Source organism: Pieris napi, chromosome 6 (assembly GCF_905475465.1).
Source record: "Pieris napi chromosome 6, ilPieNapi1.2, whole genome shotgun sequence".
NCBI lineage: Eukaryota > Metazoa > Arthropoda > Insecta > Lepidoptera > Pieridae > Pieris > Pieris napi.
This window is the reverse complement of record NC_062239.1, coordinates 10,570,547-10,589,625: the sequence shown is the minus strand read 5'-3', so window position 1 is coordinate 10,589,625 and position 19,079 is coordinate 10,570,547. Positions and strand designations below refer to the sequence as shown.

The following is a 19,079-nucleotide window of genomic DNA, read 5'->3' as shown; positions in this document are numbered from 1 at the left end:
CATAAGTAGGGATATTTTATTTCAATTATTAATACAGTATTATCACAACTCTAATGTTATATCACAGTATTTGAAGAACGATATATTGAAAGAGATGCCTTATGATTGGATTTGTGTAGTGCTTAGCATCTAATAACATCAATCTCTTTCATGTCGATAACATATTTTAATATTAAATCACATTAATTGAATATCAACTTGCGTATCATTATTAATTTGAAGATTTTATTTCTCATAAAATACAAAGTATCACTTACATGAGAAAACTTCTAATATATTCTTATGCAAAACTAGTTACAAATACTTTATTGTTCATTGAGAAAACACATCCAGTTAACTTCAATACGTGTTAAATAAAATCTAATACAGAATTTAATTAAAATAAATGGATACCATAAATAACATTAATTAAAAGTGTAATATTAATTTATCTTATATGATATCTTTATGGACAAGACTCGAATGTCTACGACGGCAAGACATGAATTAATTGAATAATAATATGTGTACCGTTATGTCATTTTGACGTGTGATATGTTGTCGATTTTCGCGCGTATTCCACATAACGGTATTTAACGAAAATTATTGTTAGGATTTTGTTCAATTATTATCATTCTAAATTAGGAATTTACTCGTAGACATCATAAAATACATAAATTTATTTAAAAAAAGGGTGCGTGTACTTATGTAGGCGCGTAAGAAGTTATACTTCTTTGGCATTATTAAAAATAGTTTTTGATTGCATGCAAATAATTATTTACAATTAAATAATCAAAGACTGGAAAAGGAGTCATTATAGTCAATAAAGTTCAGTTTACATTTGAAAAATTAAATAAATAAATATTTATTATTATTGTCTTACATTAAGTGTAACATAAAATCTATTACGTATTATTCGAATGTTGTTTTTGAAATTATGTCTAATGCCGTAGCATCTTCCGTGGGCAACTTCATTCTGTTAATTTTGTGTCACGGTGCGCATCGTAAAATTTCACTCTCATCAATTTTTCATAACGCGCCTAAAGAAGTATAACTTCAAAAACGTAGAACTATAGAGCTTTTTACTTCTCTTTTTAACAAGAATGTATAGTAATAAAATTTAATTACCGCAATTCATTAATCATTGCCACAATATATCAACTGTCAACTGTCATTATAAGTTTATGGCCACCCGCGTTACGCAAAAAGCAGTTAAATACCATAGGCAAGGTTTTAATTGGAGCAATTTTCACATTCCGTTCTTTTTCTGGCCATGACGATTTACCTTATTGCATCATATCAGTGAAAACAGTTTTAATTGCTTTTTCCAACACACATAAATGCCTATTACGTAATATATAAAAATACTGGGTTAAACAACCTAATATGAAATAAAGTAATGATTTTATATCGTACATACGTATTGTTATGAAATAATAAATAAATAAATCAGTGCCGCTACAACCTTTTTAGGTCTAGACCTCAGATTTCTGTATCTGTTTCATGATCATTTTTCAATCTAATTGGCAAGTATATATATAAAAATCTTTTAGTTTTAACCATAACTTTATCTTGTACGATTTTTAAGTCTGACATATGATCTACATATACATTGATATATGCGGTCGTAGATTTCTATACAGATAAACCTCTTTTGTTTTGAAATATCACTAGAACTGTATAGAACCTGTGACAATACCTCTCTGCCGGAAAATATTTAGAACGAAATTCTCCGATACCCCCGAGTCTCATTACAAAACAAAAGTTTTGAGAAATGATAGCGATCTCTTTGTCAACAGAATTGTTATGTGATCGACTACTGAACTAACACTTGACCGTTTTTATAATGTTTATTAGTATATCTCACTGGCGGTCGTGTTATATTGGTATGTATTCTAACAGAGTGTATAAAAAATAAGTATATAAAAGTTTGTAATTGTATTTAAAAATGAACTAAATTTAATTCATATCATTTATTTAAGAATAAAGTAGCAATGTTGTAACAGATTTATATATTGTTTATTTATGTATTTATATGGTTTCGCCATATAACACATTAAAGTCAAAATATTTATTTACAAAAACATATAACCAAATTTCAAATGACACCGTCTTTGTCGTAAATTTTTGGGACTAGGTCTACCCGTTTCCCGCAAGTGTTTAATGAGTACTATGCAGCAATGAACTCTTATTTTTATAAGAGTTCATTGCTGCCTTTTGGGAACCTCTTCTGGTTGTCGGATATAAGAGTGGTCGGAGGAACAGTCTATCTACGCTTAGAAGCTATGCCCGATAGACCCATTGACCGGATGTGGTCCTCCTGCACCCTGTAGTGCAATAAGTTCATGAAGGTTAACTTATTAACACGTAAAGAACTAAAAATAACCGTTGGAGAGTTCTGGAACTTATAACAATCACAAAAATCTTAATATATATATAAATTACGTGTCACGTTGTTTGTCCGCTATGGACTCCTAAACGAACCGATATCAATCAAATTTGCACGACGTGACTTGATCCAACTTAAAAGATAGGATAGCTTACATCTCAATTTATACCCGCAATATTATTTTATTGCAAATATTTGTTTATTATTTGATACAATTCTAACAGATAGCGCTGTGTTAAAAGTACCAACGTTTCACATAAGTTCTCCTACCCCCTTTACTACTATGTAATATAACAAAAACTTTAGCCACAGCAACGCTTGGCCGGTCTTCTAGTAATGTATAAAAAAATTGTTTACGCATATCAAGAAATGTAGCATATTATAACTGTTTTGATATGTAAAGACATCGATTCTTGTGAAACAGAGCCTTTAGCGTGTCCCTAACTGTGCGTGTCGTAAACGCCACGCTCCGAAAGTTAGATGCGTTTTGTAATTAATCAAACGACATTGATGCAATCAATGCATTGAAATGTATGTTAGAAGGACTGTTAAAAACTCGGTTTTCGTAAGTTTAATTTACATTACACGTTCTATATAATTCTATAATATATTCTACTAAATACGGAGTAATACTCATTTAAATACGCGTAATTAAACATAAATCACTTACAAAACTCGACATTTTAAGTGCTTAACAGAGCTGTTCAGCGAAAGTCTACTTTATTATTTGTTAAATAAATATAATATATATATATATATATATATATTTTTATAATCCTCAAGCAGGTGACGTCGTAATTAGCTTTAATAAAATAGTAATTATGTTAGTTATCTTAGCTTTGGATATCATGGCCTCCATTGCCAAAAGTTGTTTTTCTTTCTCTTTGCTCTTTTGCCTCCGTCAATTCCAGCCATTTAGGATCCGATTTATCTTTGTTACTGTATATTTGGATGATTTTGTTAATTAAATGCTAATATTTATTTGAAAAAAAATTAAATCCTTAAATAGAATTTAGAATTTATTAGAATTTTATGTAATCAGCACTGAAGCAGGTTTCCGATACTGCCGTGACAAAGATTTTAGTAGTTGAATATAAATTATACACATTGTTCTCTTATTCCGAATATCACAAAATCATATGAAGTAAAAGCATTACTAAGAGACGTTTATTGGAATATTTTTATATAAATGAATATAAAGTATTTCTAAAACAAACTGCATACCTAAGATTTTTAACATTAAAAATATTCGAACAATTTTAAAAGAACATTGCATTTTCTCTGTGGACGCCGAAAGTATTTGAAAGAACACTATGTAGAATAATGAGGTGTGAGTGATTGTATTACAATAAAACAATACAAAGCCCAGATAAAAGTTAACTATGTTCTAATTTATAACAAGAACACCAAAATTTTTATACAACCATTTAACCGATATACCAAACCATATCAATTACTACGATTGTGCGAATTTTTATAATTAAAAAATTACTGAAACGTTCTATGTCTGGGCCTCAGATTTCTATCTATTTCGTGATACACACGCACGTGATGACACACACCGTCGACTTTTTGGTCAAGTCAAGCCGGTTTCTTCACTATATCACCGTACGAGCGACTGTTAAATGCGCACATATACAGAAAGTCTATTGGTGTAAACCCGGGAATCGAACCTACGACGAAGCCACTAGGCCGACACAGAACATAACCGATTTAGCACAGTAAAAGTTCCTCAATCCTGTATGTATAAAGAAAAATAAAACACACACACACACTTAAACACAAGCTTAAAAATATAAAGGTAATAAAAAATTCAAAGTTGTGGTATTCAAATAAAACCAATTCAGCTCCAACCTCTAAGTTATAGCATCAGATTTCCGTATGTTTCGTGATCATTGGTTTTATGGCGTTATAGTGACAAACACAAATCTTTTAGTTTATACATCTAGATTACCTAAGATATAATATATTTGTTTCAAAATGATTAAATGGGTTCAAGGTGATTTTAACACCTCACGTTCCGTATGCTTACTTAATTAAAAAATAGCGGTATGTAACTCGCAACACCTAACATTTCAGTCGTAAAATTGCACGCAATTGTATACACCAAACTACAACAAACAATTATTTAAACTGTTATTATTACAATTAAAATGTTAATTATTAATTAATTTTAAATGTTAGACTTGCCATACATGGATCTTTTTAAAGTACGATTTTAGATCACAGCCCCTCCACAAATTGGTCGCTCGCTAACATTCTACTATGGATACATATATATATTATGTATGTATATTAATATATAAAAATCTCGTGTCACGGTGTTTGTAATTAAACTCCTCCGAAATGGCTCGACCGATTTTGGTGAAATTTTGTGTGCAAATGTTTTTTTATGTAATAGGAGGCTCACCTGATGTTAAGTGATACCGTCGCCCATGGACACTCACAATGCCAGAAGGCTCGCAAGTGCGTTGCCGGTCTTTTCAAGAATTGGTACGCTCTTTTCTTGAAGGACCCTAAGTCGAATTGGTTCGGAAATACTTCTGTGGGCAGCTGGTTCCACATAGTGGTGGTGCGCGGGAAAAACTGCCTTAGAAAACTCTCAGTTGTGGATCGACGGACGTCGAGGTGATACGGATGGTATTTTGTATTTTGCCTTGACGTCCGATGATGAAACTCAGCGAAAGTGCATATCGGTTAGGACTGCAAATTGGACAACATCTATTTTGTATTCCCCTAAATGTTAAGGGTGATCCACCCCTAAATTATTATTTTCTAATTTTGACACAATTTTTTTGTTTTTATTTTTTTACAATGTATCATAAAAAATTAATAACCCTTAACTTTCACCCCTCTACGATCTACCCCTATTTCTTATTATAGTAGATAATTATTTTTATTGAACTAAATTTTTTTTTCCTACAAATAATATACATGGCAAAACAACGTTTGCCGGGTCAGCTAGTGTGTTTATATTAATGCTTTCTTGTATTATATGTATATCTTTATAGATTTCGTGACTATAATAGTTACGTTACCAAGGCAATGCAATAAATTCATCTTAGACAGCGTACGCGCCTAACAGCATATTTAATGAATACCAAATGTAATATCCGACTTGAATATTAAGTGTTCATTGTTTTAAGCTTATGAAACTATAATATTTTAGGCCCTATTATGTAATTCACTATAAGTATTCATTTAGTTGGGTCATTGTACTACTGAATAAACAATTAGTTAAAATTTTAAAAGTACCCTCTTTATTCATAAGCTACTAAACTTTTGCAATCGAAAGTAATTATCTAAAATTGTACATGAAAAATTTACGAAAGGAAAAAAAACAATAAAAATTATTAAATACATTTAACTAAGGGAGCGTTCAAGTATTACGTAACGAAATTTTTGAAGATTATTGACCCCCCCCCCCCCATGTAACTCGCCGTAACGTTTTTCAGTACCCTAGTACAGTACTGTACTCGAGTATCGTAAAACGTTTCGTGACCACCTAGTGACTCTTTAGTTAGTATTATGTGGTGTAAGTAGACAATAATATTGACAATAACGCGTAATTCATCGTTCAATCAATTCCCCGCATCGTAACGTTTTGCAAAAGGACCCCCCCCCCCTCCCAAAATTCGTTACGTAATACTTGAACGCTCCCTAAGGTAATACCTAATTAGGTTTTTTTAGTGAGAAAGGGGTGTGCTCATGATGCATGTGACTGAGCGCTATGGATGTTCCTTTTAAGCATCATCCGCGATAGCTTAAACAACTGTCATGTTTCTCAACAAGTTATATGTCCGGGCTGCGCCATACTTAAGTGAAAATTGAGTTTATTATGTTAAGGAAGGCTGGAAGCGACGACTTTTTGGTCCAGTGGTTAGTACCACTGACTGCGAATCCATGGGTCCCGGGTTCGATCCCCGGCTGAGACGAACATCGATGTGATGAGCATTTGGTGTTGTGCTTAGGTTTTGGGTGTTTAAATATGTATTTATATGTCTATCTATCTATAATATGTATGTATATCCGTTGAATAGTACCCATAACACAAGCTTAACCAGCTTAGCAATTGTCTTTAAAAAAAAAACATGGTCCTAAATAGTTCAATGCTAAATTTTTGTTCCAAAAGATCAAAATCTATAATAAAATGCATGAAAATTAATAACATCTTAAAACTAAGAACGAAACCTGCATAATTGATCTAGACTCTAGAGACATCAAAAAGCATTGCACTTAAAAATACCTCATTTAATCAGGATAAACATATATAAACTGTATAATTAAGTTCCATGAATTGCGGTAAATATATAATAATAATAATTAAGCCTTTATTCCTTGAAACATTCATCCATCTTTACAAGACACACTTAAAATTGTATACAGATTTTTTTTTCAAGGATCTCTTCCAGAGTATAGGCCTCCTCAAAATGGCATCACTCTCTATCATTTTCCTCCCAATCTTCTCCACCAACTTCTAAACTCGTCAACCCGCCTCAGCCCTGGTGATTTTCCAACTTGTTACCCTGTTTGTCCATCTGACATTCATGCGAGTGGTGTTGCCATTTCTACTAAGTTTTGGCAGATATAATTATTTTGTATAATTTAATAAATATATAATAAACAGCAGAAACTATTTCAGCTTGTGCAAGCGCGATGACCGAAGAAACTTGCTTTGGTTTCTTTATTGTGTAAAGGTACCATACAAGTAAATATCGGTGTCGTGCTATCATAATACAGTGACCGATGTAGTGCACTGATCCACTTTCACTCCATACATTTTTCATTTATAACGAAATTGACCGGCGATAATGTACTTTACGAAAGTTTGAGTAACAATATCAATATATTTTTACCAAAACCTTAACAACACTCAAGTATTAATTATTTCCTTATTTTATACTCTTACAGTAACTTAATACTAATACAAAAGAAAACTTTTAAATATAAAAATTAAAACTTAGAACATAATATAAACAAAACAAAAAAACGCAAAACCTAAACCTTACAACTAACTCACGGCCGGTCCCGGTTTCGCACAGGTGGACATTTCTTTTTTAAACATTTTTTGGAGATATGTTATATAATATTGTGGAAATTTTTTTTGTTCTATCAACAATAGTTTTCGCAGCGCATGCGATGAAAGATATTTTATAAGCATTTTTTTAACCTTGGGTAACATTATTGTAGTTTTAATAAGATTCCGGATTTTTTCTTGCAATTAAATTATCCTATATTAATCAGAGATAATGTAGCATTCAAATCGTGAAAGAATTTTTAAAATCGGTGTAGTACTTTTTGAGACAATTAGATAACAAAAAAGATTTGTATGTAACATACTTACATACAAATCTTTTTTTTTTAATAATATTAGTATAGATTATAAATAATGCAATTCTTGTTAATTAAGCCAGTGTGCAAGTAAGTACCGTCTCACATGCAATAATATTCAGGGTGCGATGGTGGAAAAATTGCATGGAAAACCTATAAACCAGTTCTTATTCCGGAAAAGCGAACAGTCTAGCAAAATGTTCCATACAGCTAAATATTAAGGCGATAATAAAAAATGTCAATAGGTATAAAAGTATATTTTATCTAACTGCTGTTTCTCTCTTTCCAGGGTTCAGATCCCCGCGTTGCAACATGCCGCGGCCGGTTGCAGACCAGACGGTGTCAGCTCAACCAAGAGATAAATAAGGAGCTTAGACTTAGAGCTGGAGCTGAAAATTTGTTTAAGGTAAGCACTGAGCACTTCTTACTCATAAAAGCCCTAAAAGCCTTAATTAGTTCAAGATTATTTATAAGTATAGTGTAGTGTAATTTTTCGTCTTATTCTTTCAAATAGTGTTTACGCTGTAAATAAAAGAGACAGACAGACTTGAAAGCATATTACGATTTACAAAGTTACTAAGACATATTAAACAGCTTCTTGATATAGTACTTTTCATTGAGTTACAAATAAATAATATATGACAAAAAAGTATCAATTTTATTTTCACAAAAATTGCAAATGCAAATAAACACTAATATTTTATTGTTATTTCAATAATTGTGTTTGCAAAAAAAATTATGAAAATAATTATTATGTTATAATTTCTATGTTTTGTAATAATATAACAATTCTGACAACAGTATGCATGTACGTTTTAAAACTAATAAATAAAGTTAGTAACGGAATGGAAATGGAAATTAACTTCCAATATTGATAACAATCCCGAAGCATATGCATACGATCTTGTTCTCTGAATATTCGTTGCGTTGATGTTCTCACCTGAAGTCGGGTTTGCTATTGGGATTAACAAACCAACGCAGCATTGTCATGAGTTAGATAAAATAACGCCTGAGTAAAAACTTTTTATGAGAATATTAGTTTGGCGCGAAACATCTGTAGATAACAGTAGTCTATTACCACAGATCTCAACATCCATCTGCGTTTTACGAAATGAGGCTCTATGGTAGTATGAACTGTCAGACTTCTTTCGGGATTGATAGATTTAAAGGCAAGTTTTGTAATACAAAACAAAGAGTTTAATCTGAATAGCAATTTGATGAACAATAAATGGGACGGAACGAATCGATTGCACTTAAAGCAAGTTGCAACAAATCGCGGCAAGAAAAGTAATTACTGTGCATAATAGAGATTTAGTTCCATTCAAATAAACCAGTGCCGCTACAACGTTTTAGGTCTGGAACTCAGATTTCTGTCTCTAGATTTGTCAATCTAATAGGCAAGTAGATGATAAGTCTCCTGTGCTTGACACACGCCGTCGACTTTTTGGGTCAAAGACACGCCGGTTTCCTCACGATGTTTTCCTTCACCGAGCGAATGTTTAATGCGCACATAGAAAGAAAGTCCATTGGTGCACAGCCGGGGACCGAACCCATGACCTCATTTAGTTCCATTAGAACATTTTAACATTAAAGAGCCTTTTCTTTTCTTTTTATAACTGTACAGAACTCGTTAAACTCGCCTGCGACGTTACTCTGAAACTTCCAGTAGCGATCCCGAAGTTTTGTATGCAATTTCGATATATCAGATATATATTTCGATATTTAAAGTATCAGTATCCGTAACATTGAAGTTCTTATCTCAATTGTTATCACTATTGGAATACAGAGTTCCGGTGCTTGTTAGCTTTTTTTCTCAAAAACACACTAGTTTTAGGTGATTAATTATATTTTTAATTAGTCTATGTTATTATGTTTTCAATGGCCTTAGAGAATAGATAAGACAGAAAAACCTAACATTATTTTAGACCCTTTTTGTTACTGAAAATATGTGGAGGAAGGTAACTCGCCAGATATCACTATACAACAGACTTGCGATTCTGTAACTCACTTTTCGAACTCACACAGCGGTTTTCGGAGCGGCGGTCGCGCTCAAATCAGTCGTGAAGCAGTCACTTTATGATTTGGCATTCTGATAAAGAGGGACCGCTGTAAGAGTTCGAAAAGTGAGTTACAGAATCAAAGGCCCGACTACGATACTCAGAGAAGAGTTACTGACGCAGAGAGACAGATATTAGACCCAGTGTTGTCTTTGTCTTATAATATCCATTACACACAAATCCTTTGATGTAGTAAAATAGCTATCAAGAAACTCGGTGGTGACCCATACACAAGCTTCTTACACGTAAAGTGAGTCACTCCCAAGAGGTCTTGACAATGTCGTTTCCTGTTATAAACAATGGCGAGCCAACGAACCGTAGCGCCCTCTGGTCTCTGACCCCTGGCCTTGACAAAACGTCTTCATACTTGGTGAATAAAACACGCACGCCCCGCTGCGCAATATAAATTTGTTTATGTTTATGCGATATTATGCCTTTATAGGTAACGGAATGTACACTGAACTAAAAGGCCAGTAGATGTTTCGAAAATCAAGGGCGAAGAACGTAGAACAATAAACTTCATTACTCTATTAAATCGACAAGCTTTTGTTTTACAAATTGTTTGTAATGCTCCTTACCTCGTTACAACTAGCAATTAATATTCAACATTCATCCAATCAAAAGCTAAAAGAAATTTAGCTGTCTGTACTTTAATTAGTTTAATTTCATTCAACTCATTTCAACTGAGTTGCACGGTTGTACAAATATAGTGTTATATCTACTATTTTGATTAGTTTTTGGTTAAACCTCACTTGTCTTTTTTCCCTTTTCTATTAACCATCTATTTTTCATCCCCCTAAATGTTAAGGGTGGTCCCACGCCAAAATTGTTATTTTTAGGCAAAACTTTTTTTAATATTTTGTTATGATAAAACATACAAAAATACATACTACTTAATATTCACCGCTCTACGCACAGCCCCTATTTTTATTGTATATTAAAAACTTGAACATTGAGGTTTATATATAGAAAAAAAATCACAGAAAAACCTAAAAAGTTTTCATTCCAGAAAACCGAACAGTCTTTGAGGTAGCATAGCAAAATGTTCCATGTTGGTATGTACTAAAAAGGTACGCTAGGCGTTCAGGATAAACGAAGTTCGCAAGGGCAGTTAGTTATTAAATAAAATCATACACCAATTTATAATATTATTAACATAACGCGGTCGAATGTTTCTCAGCAATCGAGACTATCTCTTTCAACAAATTTTATTTTAATTTCGAGCATCACTTGGAGGATAGGACGGACTTTGGTATGGGATGCTACTTGTGCGGACAAGTTAGCCCCGTCTCACCTCCCTCGGTCAACCACAGAAGATGGCGCGACCGCAGAGCAGGCTGAAAATAATTAACGGTTCAAATATAAGAGTTTAATTAAAATAAATTAAAAGGCCGGCAACGCACTCGCGAGCCCTCTGGCATTCAGAGTGTCCATGGGCGGCGGTATCACTTAACATCAGGTGAGCCTCCTGCCCGTTCTATAAAAAAAAAATATTTTCTACTTATCAATTTTTTATTATTATTATACGAGTATTATTATTACTATAAAGGTTAAGTGCTGTATATGTGTGTTTAAAATAAATCGATTCACATTATTTTTCAGTTTCAAACCAATTTCTAATGTGCCATATTTCTTTTAAGGCTACCACAAATAGGAAACTGCGTGAGACGGTGGCCCTGGAGCTGAGTTTCGTCAATTCAAACCTCCAACTCCTCAAAGAGCAGCTTGCTGAACTGAACTCGTCAGTGGAATTGTATCAGAATGACAGGTGAGGTATTTTTTCTACAAGTTTTAATCTAATGTAGAGTACATACATACATCTGTGGCGCTACAACCTCCTTAGGTCTGGGCCTCAGATTTCTGAATCAGTTTCATGACCATTTTTAAATCTAATAGGCAAGTAGGTGATCAGCCTCCAGTGCCTGACACACGCCGTCGACCTTTTCGGTCTAATACATGTCGGTTTCCTCACGGTGTTTTCCTTCACCGTTCGAGCGAATGTTAAATGCGCACATAGAAAGAAAGTCCATTGGTGCACAGCCGGGGATCGAACCTACGACCTCAGGAATGAGAGTCGCACGCTGAAGTCACTAGGCCATCACTGCTCAATGTAGAATAAACCATATAAAAAACCTATGGCTACAACGTCTTAACTTTTGGCCTCTTTATCTGTTTCCTGGTATTTTTTTTTTATTAGACAACTTGGTGAGCAGCCTTCTTAATTTTATGTCTATGGTATACCTCATTTTTTTTTAATCGACGTACGAGCGAATGTTTGCGCTCATATAGAGAAAAGTTCATTGTTGCACAGCCGTTATCCGTGATAGCCGTTCGATAACGGCGCATATATTACGCATATATTTTTATACTAATAAAGTAGCTTACAATGTCCAAAAATATGAACAGGACAAAAAAAATGAAGTGTAAGTTGTACAACCTGTTCTTGGATCAACGGGATGCTTTAAATGATAGTGAATATTATTTTCAGTATTTACTATTCACGCATTAAAAAAATTAATACTAATTAATTAAATAATTGTCTATGCTTATAATACTGAAAAGAGAGTCTGACTAGTCTCTGGTCGAGTTACAACGAGTTTGTGGTGACTGGTCGTACTTCGTGTACGCGGTCATGTTAGTTATTTCGACTGTGTATTTGCGTGTTGTTCCCACAAGAATGTTAGTTCGTGCTCCTATTTCACCATGCCTCCTGCTGATAGAGGACAAATCTTTGTTTTTAATTTATTGTATTATTATTTATTACTTAAGATGTCACCTGGAACATGGTGTAATGGTTGCAGCTCCTTACAAACGTTGTATAGAACAAAAAACTTGGCGATTAAAAAGAGTGGCGGAGAGTTTATTGCCAGTTCTTCTCTTCCGTTCTACGCCCTTGATTTGATAAGTGAATAATTTTAAACCACTTTAAAAATAAATATTATTTTAAATAAATCTAGCGATTTCCTCAAGTCAGGAAATTGAATTTATGAAAACAATGTAGATTTAATTGCGTTCGATTGTCTATATTAACTTGTCTGCCAACTTAATGCCAGGCGATTTCCTAAAGAAGCCATAAAATTAAATAATACTAGTTCAATCATGTTTAAATTGCGGGATAATGATATAGTGCGCATGCGTATGCCTGTAATTGTACTTTTTTATAATTAATGTGTAATCACACTTATTTTTATTGAAATATAAGTACACAAAGCGGCAAGTTATAATTTGATCAGATCATTGACTTGATCGTTTTAATCGCAAAAAGTTTTCCAAGATTATTTTGTTATAAAGATTAATAATTTGTACAAAGATTTTTTCAATACTTATTTAATTGTCATGTATTCCTGGGATCATTTTTGGATTGTTTTTGCGAACTATTTACTCCTATTATAGTTAAATTTTAACTAAAATGAATAACATACATACATATCTTTAGTATCACATGTATGAAATTTAAAAACCCTTCTCTTCAGGTATGTTATGCATCTCCACAAAAGGAAATCACAAAAAGTGTTATGCCTAGGCCGTAATGAGCGTAGTTAGAAACGTCTAAATTGCGTTCAACCTCTGGTAATACCACATTTTCTTTGTGTGAACTTAAACGAGATTTAATTCGATAAAAGCTTTTTATAATTCCCGTGTGACTTTGTTAGTGTCATGTAAGATTTTTTTAAGAATATTATATTGGCTGTATAATCTTTATTTATATTTTAATGTCTGGTAAAATAGATTTTACATAAATAAAGACCAAAAATTCCATACCAATCCATTCGTAGTGGACCTATTGTTTATTTATATATTTAACAGTTTATTGATAGAATAGCATAAAAACAGCCTCAAAGGATTACACCATACGACGAACATTATGTGCTTACAAATACGCTAACAATTTGCTTATTGAGGTGTGTTTGGGAATGTGCAAGAAAAAGCATTTTAATAGATATAATATAAAGCAGTATATCTATAATCTTCATGGCCCAATGAAGTGAGATTTGTTTATTTGCTATACTTAGGTCTTGAAACGGACACGATTCCCGGACGAAAAAGTGTTTGAATAAATACTTGATTGTTGTTTTATATTAAAGCTTTTAATAGTACCTATATTTAAAAGTCTTTTAATTTAATATGCGTTTGTATTGTGGCACACATCACACGTTTCTATTAATTCACATTCATTTTCCTAGACAAATAAATAAATGAAAATTCGCCAAATTTTTTAATTTAATTAGATCAAATCTATTTAATATTCGAATTCAAGGCCTCACATAGTTTACAATAGAGTGCTAGCAGCCCTGAGATATAATGTTTAAATGTGCGTTGTAACTTCCTTATATATTGACGAAATATATTGTGAAGTCACCCATTATCAAAGAAGTAGGGCGAGATTTGTAGCGCCATCTATGAATAAATAATGGCAACTACATGTCTTCGATTGCGTTTGTCAATGTCGCAGTAAAATAGTTAAATCAGAGAGTTAATTGAATATCTAGACTTTTAATTAAATATCGATATTAATTAACTCTCTGATTTAACAACTTTACTGCGTCATCAACATGGCGTTATCCGTAACGCGAACGCGCGTTTTGTCTCTGTTATGTATTTGTGACTAAATTCTACTTTAACTTTCCAGCAAGGAGTGTGTAATGCCGATGATTCCCCTTGGTCTAAAGGAAACCAAGGAAGTTGACTTCCGGGAGCCGTTCAAGGACTTCATCCTGGAACATTATAGCGAGGATGCTGCCTTATACGAGGACCCCATATCGGACTTCATGGATATGAGACAGGTAAAGACCGACTGTAACTCGTTATTTCTCAATTTTATTAAAACTACATTTCTTCTACAACCAATGATTAATAGCGAATAGATAACAGAGTGGCATACTGAAAAATATCCAGACCAAATTGTCTATGAAATACTGGAAACAGAAACCACAGACGCCATTGAAAATTCATTCGATTGCAATGTTTTAAGCCTTTTTTTGTTTTAATGTTAGTTATGACATGAAATGAAAAAAGATGAAAGAATATTAAATACATTCCATTATTGACACAATGCTAACGTAATATAAAGTCAAAAGAAGCCAGCCATCACCTTGATGGCTTCACAAGAACCTGTCTTTCTAGACTCCAACTTTAAAATATGTGCATACTCCTTCCTCAAAGGCCGTCAACGCACCCACCGAAATGGGTGCGACTATGCGACGTCCGTCAGTCAGCCGTAGGCTCGTTTGCCCGCCTATTCTATTAAAAGCTACTCATATTATAAAATGACATTAATTCACTCCTGTCACGTGACTTAGTCTTTGCGATAAATGGTATTGGGGCACAAGACTGTGAGAAAGACTATGACAACAGCTTACATCTATTCGTATAATTTTCAGGCCATCCGAACTCCAGTACGATCAACAGCTGGCGTGGCTCTCCTCTTTAAATATTATAACCAACTATACTATATCGAGAGGCGATTCTTTCCACCCGATAGATCCCTTGGGGTCTATTTCGAATGGTTCGACTCATTGACAGGTACTTAATTATAATACAAATTTTAATAGGCTAATTCTGTATATTGCGTATACTGCCGAACCGATTTCAATATATTTAAATCATCACGAATTTATCAATTTAAGATTTCTTCGCATTGTAGCGAATAGAATTATAAATTTGTCGTTGATTATTTGTATTCTGTATTTCAGGAGTTCCTTCGTGTCAGAGGACTGTGGCGTTCGAAAAGGCCTGCGTTTTGTTTAACATTGCTGGCATATACACACAGATTGGAGCTAGACAGGTATTACAAAAAAACTTTTACGATATGCCCATACTTTTTTTTTTATAAAGACCAAAAATTTATACATGTCTTATCCATTCGTATTTCGTGAATATATAGTTTATTTATTGAAGAGTTTATTAATAATACACAGCTTTAAAAAAAAGTTAATATTTCTCGCAGATTTAAAGCGATTAATATTAGCCAGATATCACTATCATCGTCCGACATTTACATTTTATTTTCGATCAGAGAGCAACTGAACTCAACGATCGATGCGTTGGGCACTACTTAGTAACGTAAGTTACTAGCCAAAACGGATTACACTGTACCAATAATTTCTTGTTGAGGTGTGTGTGGGAGTGTATTAGTGTGTGTATGCGTTAATCTTAAAAATCCATTCGACTTGCTTATTTCGATAATATAAAATAAGTCCAGGCTCGCGTACTCTTTATATAGTTTTACAATACGTGTAAGAATTTTATTTAGAGAATAGTTTACAAACTATGCATGCTAGACCAAAATAGTCTAGTCTTATTGTACCTAAGTACCAATAACGGTAAAAAAACATTGAGCGTTGGGGGAGTGCTGCGGTATAATAGACTTCCACAAAATATAAAAAGTGCAGACAGCCTGGCTATATTTAAATTTAGACTAAAAGACCATCTCTTGAGTGATCCCAGTTACCTGCGTAAATGAAAGTCCACCCAAGTTCTACTTCGCTAATTGATCCTTGAAGCTCTTCAATGACCCACGACGTGATAAAAATTGTATCTTTAGTATATAACTTCTCATGTAAGTGACTATTGTCTGTTATGAGAATAAATGTCTTTAAACCTAAATAGGAAACAATATGATTTATTTTTAATTTACGTTTTATTAACGTCAATTATAACAATTTATGATTAATTTTAATAGGAACGCAACACATGCGCGGGTTTAGATGGCGCAGTTGACGCGTTACTCCGCGCGGCGGGTACCCTTCGATACATCCACGAGAACTTCACAAATGCACCATCTGTTGACCTAGCTGCGCACACATTGCTAGTATTGGGAACGCTTATGACTGTGAGTATTTAGAAAGATATTCAGCCGTAGCATGTTACAACATTTAATTAACTGGCTGGCTAATGCTTAGACCATTCGTTCGATAGAGTGACCAAATGACAGAAATATAAAACAAGATGAAACATATGACGACTCATTGGTCTAGTGGTTACTACCCCTGACAGCGAATCCATGAGTCCCGGGTTCGATCCCCGGCTGAGACGAACATCGATGTGATGAGCATTTGGTGTTGTGCTTAGGTCTTGGGTGTTTTAATATGTATTTATAAGTCTATCTATCTATAATATGTATGTATATCCGTTGCCTAGTACCCATAACACAAGTTTCACCAGCTTAGCATGGAACTAGGTCAATTAGTGTGAATTGTCTTTAAAAAAAAATTTACAAAAACAATCTTTAAAAATAAAATTGCTCGAGTCAGTCACAGCTAAATTCACGCTATTATTGTCACTACACTCTTCCATTATACTTATTGGTTCATTAAACTTCGGTAAGCACCATCAAAGTTGTGGTTTGCCGACGCCATATTGACATTTTGAAGAGTTTCGACGCTAGGCTAGCCTACTGCTAATTAAGCTAGTTGGCTTCGACATCCACATATAAAGAGAATGACTCCATTTTATTGCGTATAGGTACTTACTTTTTAGTCCAAATAAATTTATTTTAACATCCTTATAAATTACGCGTCACGTTGTTTGTCCGCTATGGACTCCTAAACTACTGAACCGATTTCAATCAAATTTCCACACTGTGTGCAGTTTGATCTAACTTACAAGATGGGATAGCTCAAATCTCCATTTATAACCGCAATATTATTGCAAATTATTTGAGTCACAATTCTAACAGATGGCGCTGTGAAAACGTACCAACGTTTCACATAAGCTACAAATTAATGGCATAACCAGCAAAAAAGCATGGTGGTCTCCATGACTGGTGTTCTTCTACCGTTTCCCTTGAATAGTTTACTACTATGTAATATAACAAAACCTTAACGCTTGGACGAGTCTACTAGTATTATAGTCTAGTCTAGTCTGTATAGTCTACATAGATTATATAAAATTATTTTCAGGCCCAAGCCCGCGAATGCCTCTTCGAGAAACTCCAACTACAGGCGCGTGAAGCGTGTCGTGGTCGAGATCGGGAATTGCGCGACGACACTGACATGTGCCTTGATCTTGCGCAAGAGAGCGCGCAACTCGCGCACACATATAATCAGTTGTATGAAAAGGTATTTAATTTGTTTGCATGTGTATACCTATGTATAACAAAATACGTCATTTGTTTTTCAATAGCCATTTGAAATTTTAAAGATAGTCTTTGACGTTCCCGTGCCCCAAATGAGTACAAAAAGCGTTCGTATGCTGTTTAGTAATGTTCCTGGGTCATCGGAGTGCTTTAAATAATAGAGGATATTATCTAAACTATATGATAACCACTCGCGTAGAACAACAGAATAAATGCGTAATAATTCAATGTTAATTGCCAGGAATCTAATGCTAAATTAATGTAATGTAAATATTGAAGTAACTGCCTGAATCTGGCTATACTCTCCGGACGTAACTCCGATGATTGATTTACTAAGAAAGTCTGAGTGAGCAAAATATGCCTTGACTCGTACACTTAATATGAAAAAAAAACGTTTGGCACTCGGGGGACATTTTTTATCAACTTATGCAATTATAATTATTTATTTATTTTTAATTCATGCAGTATTTTTTTTCTATTAATTCAATGTACCACTCTACCAGACTCATACTAACATGCCTATATAGTACGTCTCACTCTAACTCGTACTGGCTGCACCGGCCGCGCTTACGCTACGTCACCGATCTAGTCAGAGAGATGTGAATACGCAGTATCCGTTCTGTTCCACTCTAACGCACCTGCGCTACGTCACCGACACGCCAGACTGATGTGAGACGCAGTATTTGTGTCCCGCTCTAACGCGTATTGGCCGCACCTATATTACGTCATCGTGTGTTAGGTTTATTTTCGTTACGGAATTTCTTGATTCGGTCGCAAAATCTATGCAATAGCTTAAAGTTAAAGCATACAGTCTATCATATATATTTTTTCGCACACTATATAAAAAAATATTTTGCAGATGCAAACTGAAGGTGTGTTCAACTACGTGCCATACTCGTGGGTGTCCCTCGTTCACGTGAAGACTGAGTTCTACCGCGCTTTGGCACATCAGTACGCCGCTACCGGACTCCTACATACCACCAGCGTGATTCATGCGAGGGAGCGACTAGCCGCCATGTATGGTCCGCCTGATTGTAATCATAATGGTAAGGAAATTGGAGTTTTAAGGACTATCTGTGGGTTCGTTTGCGTAAATATTAGCGTGATGACATTGCAAAAAAATAAAAAAAATCTTTAACCTAACTAGCGATACAAAATGTACTTGCTTTCGCATATATTTAAATATCAATTTATTTTGACAATTTTCGGATGCAAAAGTCCCTTTCAGGAGTTACTACGTCTGCTT

General features: G+C 34.0%; 1 protein-coding gene across 2 annotated transcripts in view; it reads left to right on the top strand.

Moving 5' to 3' along the window:
- The window catches only part of LOC125050069 (rhophilin-2), an 84,152-nt gene that overhangs the window by 58,337 nt on the left and 6,736 nt on the right, over positions 1-19,079 (top strand). For both annotated transcript variants that reach the window (XM_047649644.1, XM_047649646.1), the window contains exons 3-10: positions 7,989-8,105; positions 11,397-11,524; positions 14,387-14,540; positions 15,138-15,279; positions 15,450-15,541; positions 16,439-16,588; positions 17,658-17,816; positions 18,693-18,879. In XM_047649644.1, the coding sequence (XP_047505600.1) occupies positions 7,989-8,105; positions 11,397-11,524; positions 14,387-14,540; positions 15,138-15,279; positions 15,450-15,541; positions 16,439-16,588; positions 17,658-17,816; positions 18,693-18,879 (1,129 nt within the window). The remainder of the gene's footprint in view (positions 1-7,988; positions 8,106-11,396; positions 11,525-14,386; positions 14,541-15,137; positions 15,280-15,449; positions 15,542-16,438; positions 16,589-17,657; positions 17,817-18,692; positions 18,880-19,079) is intronic.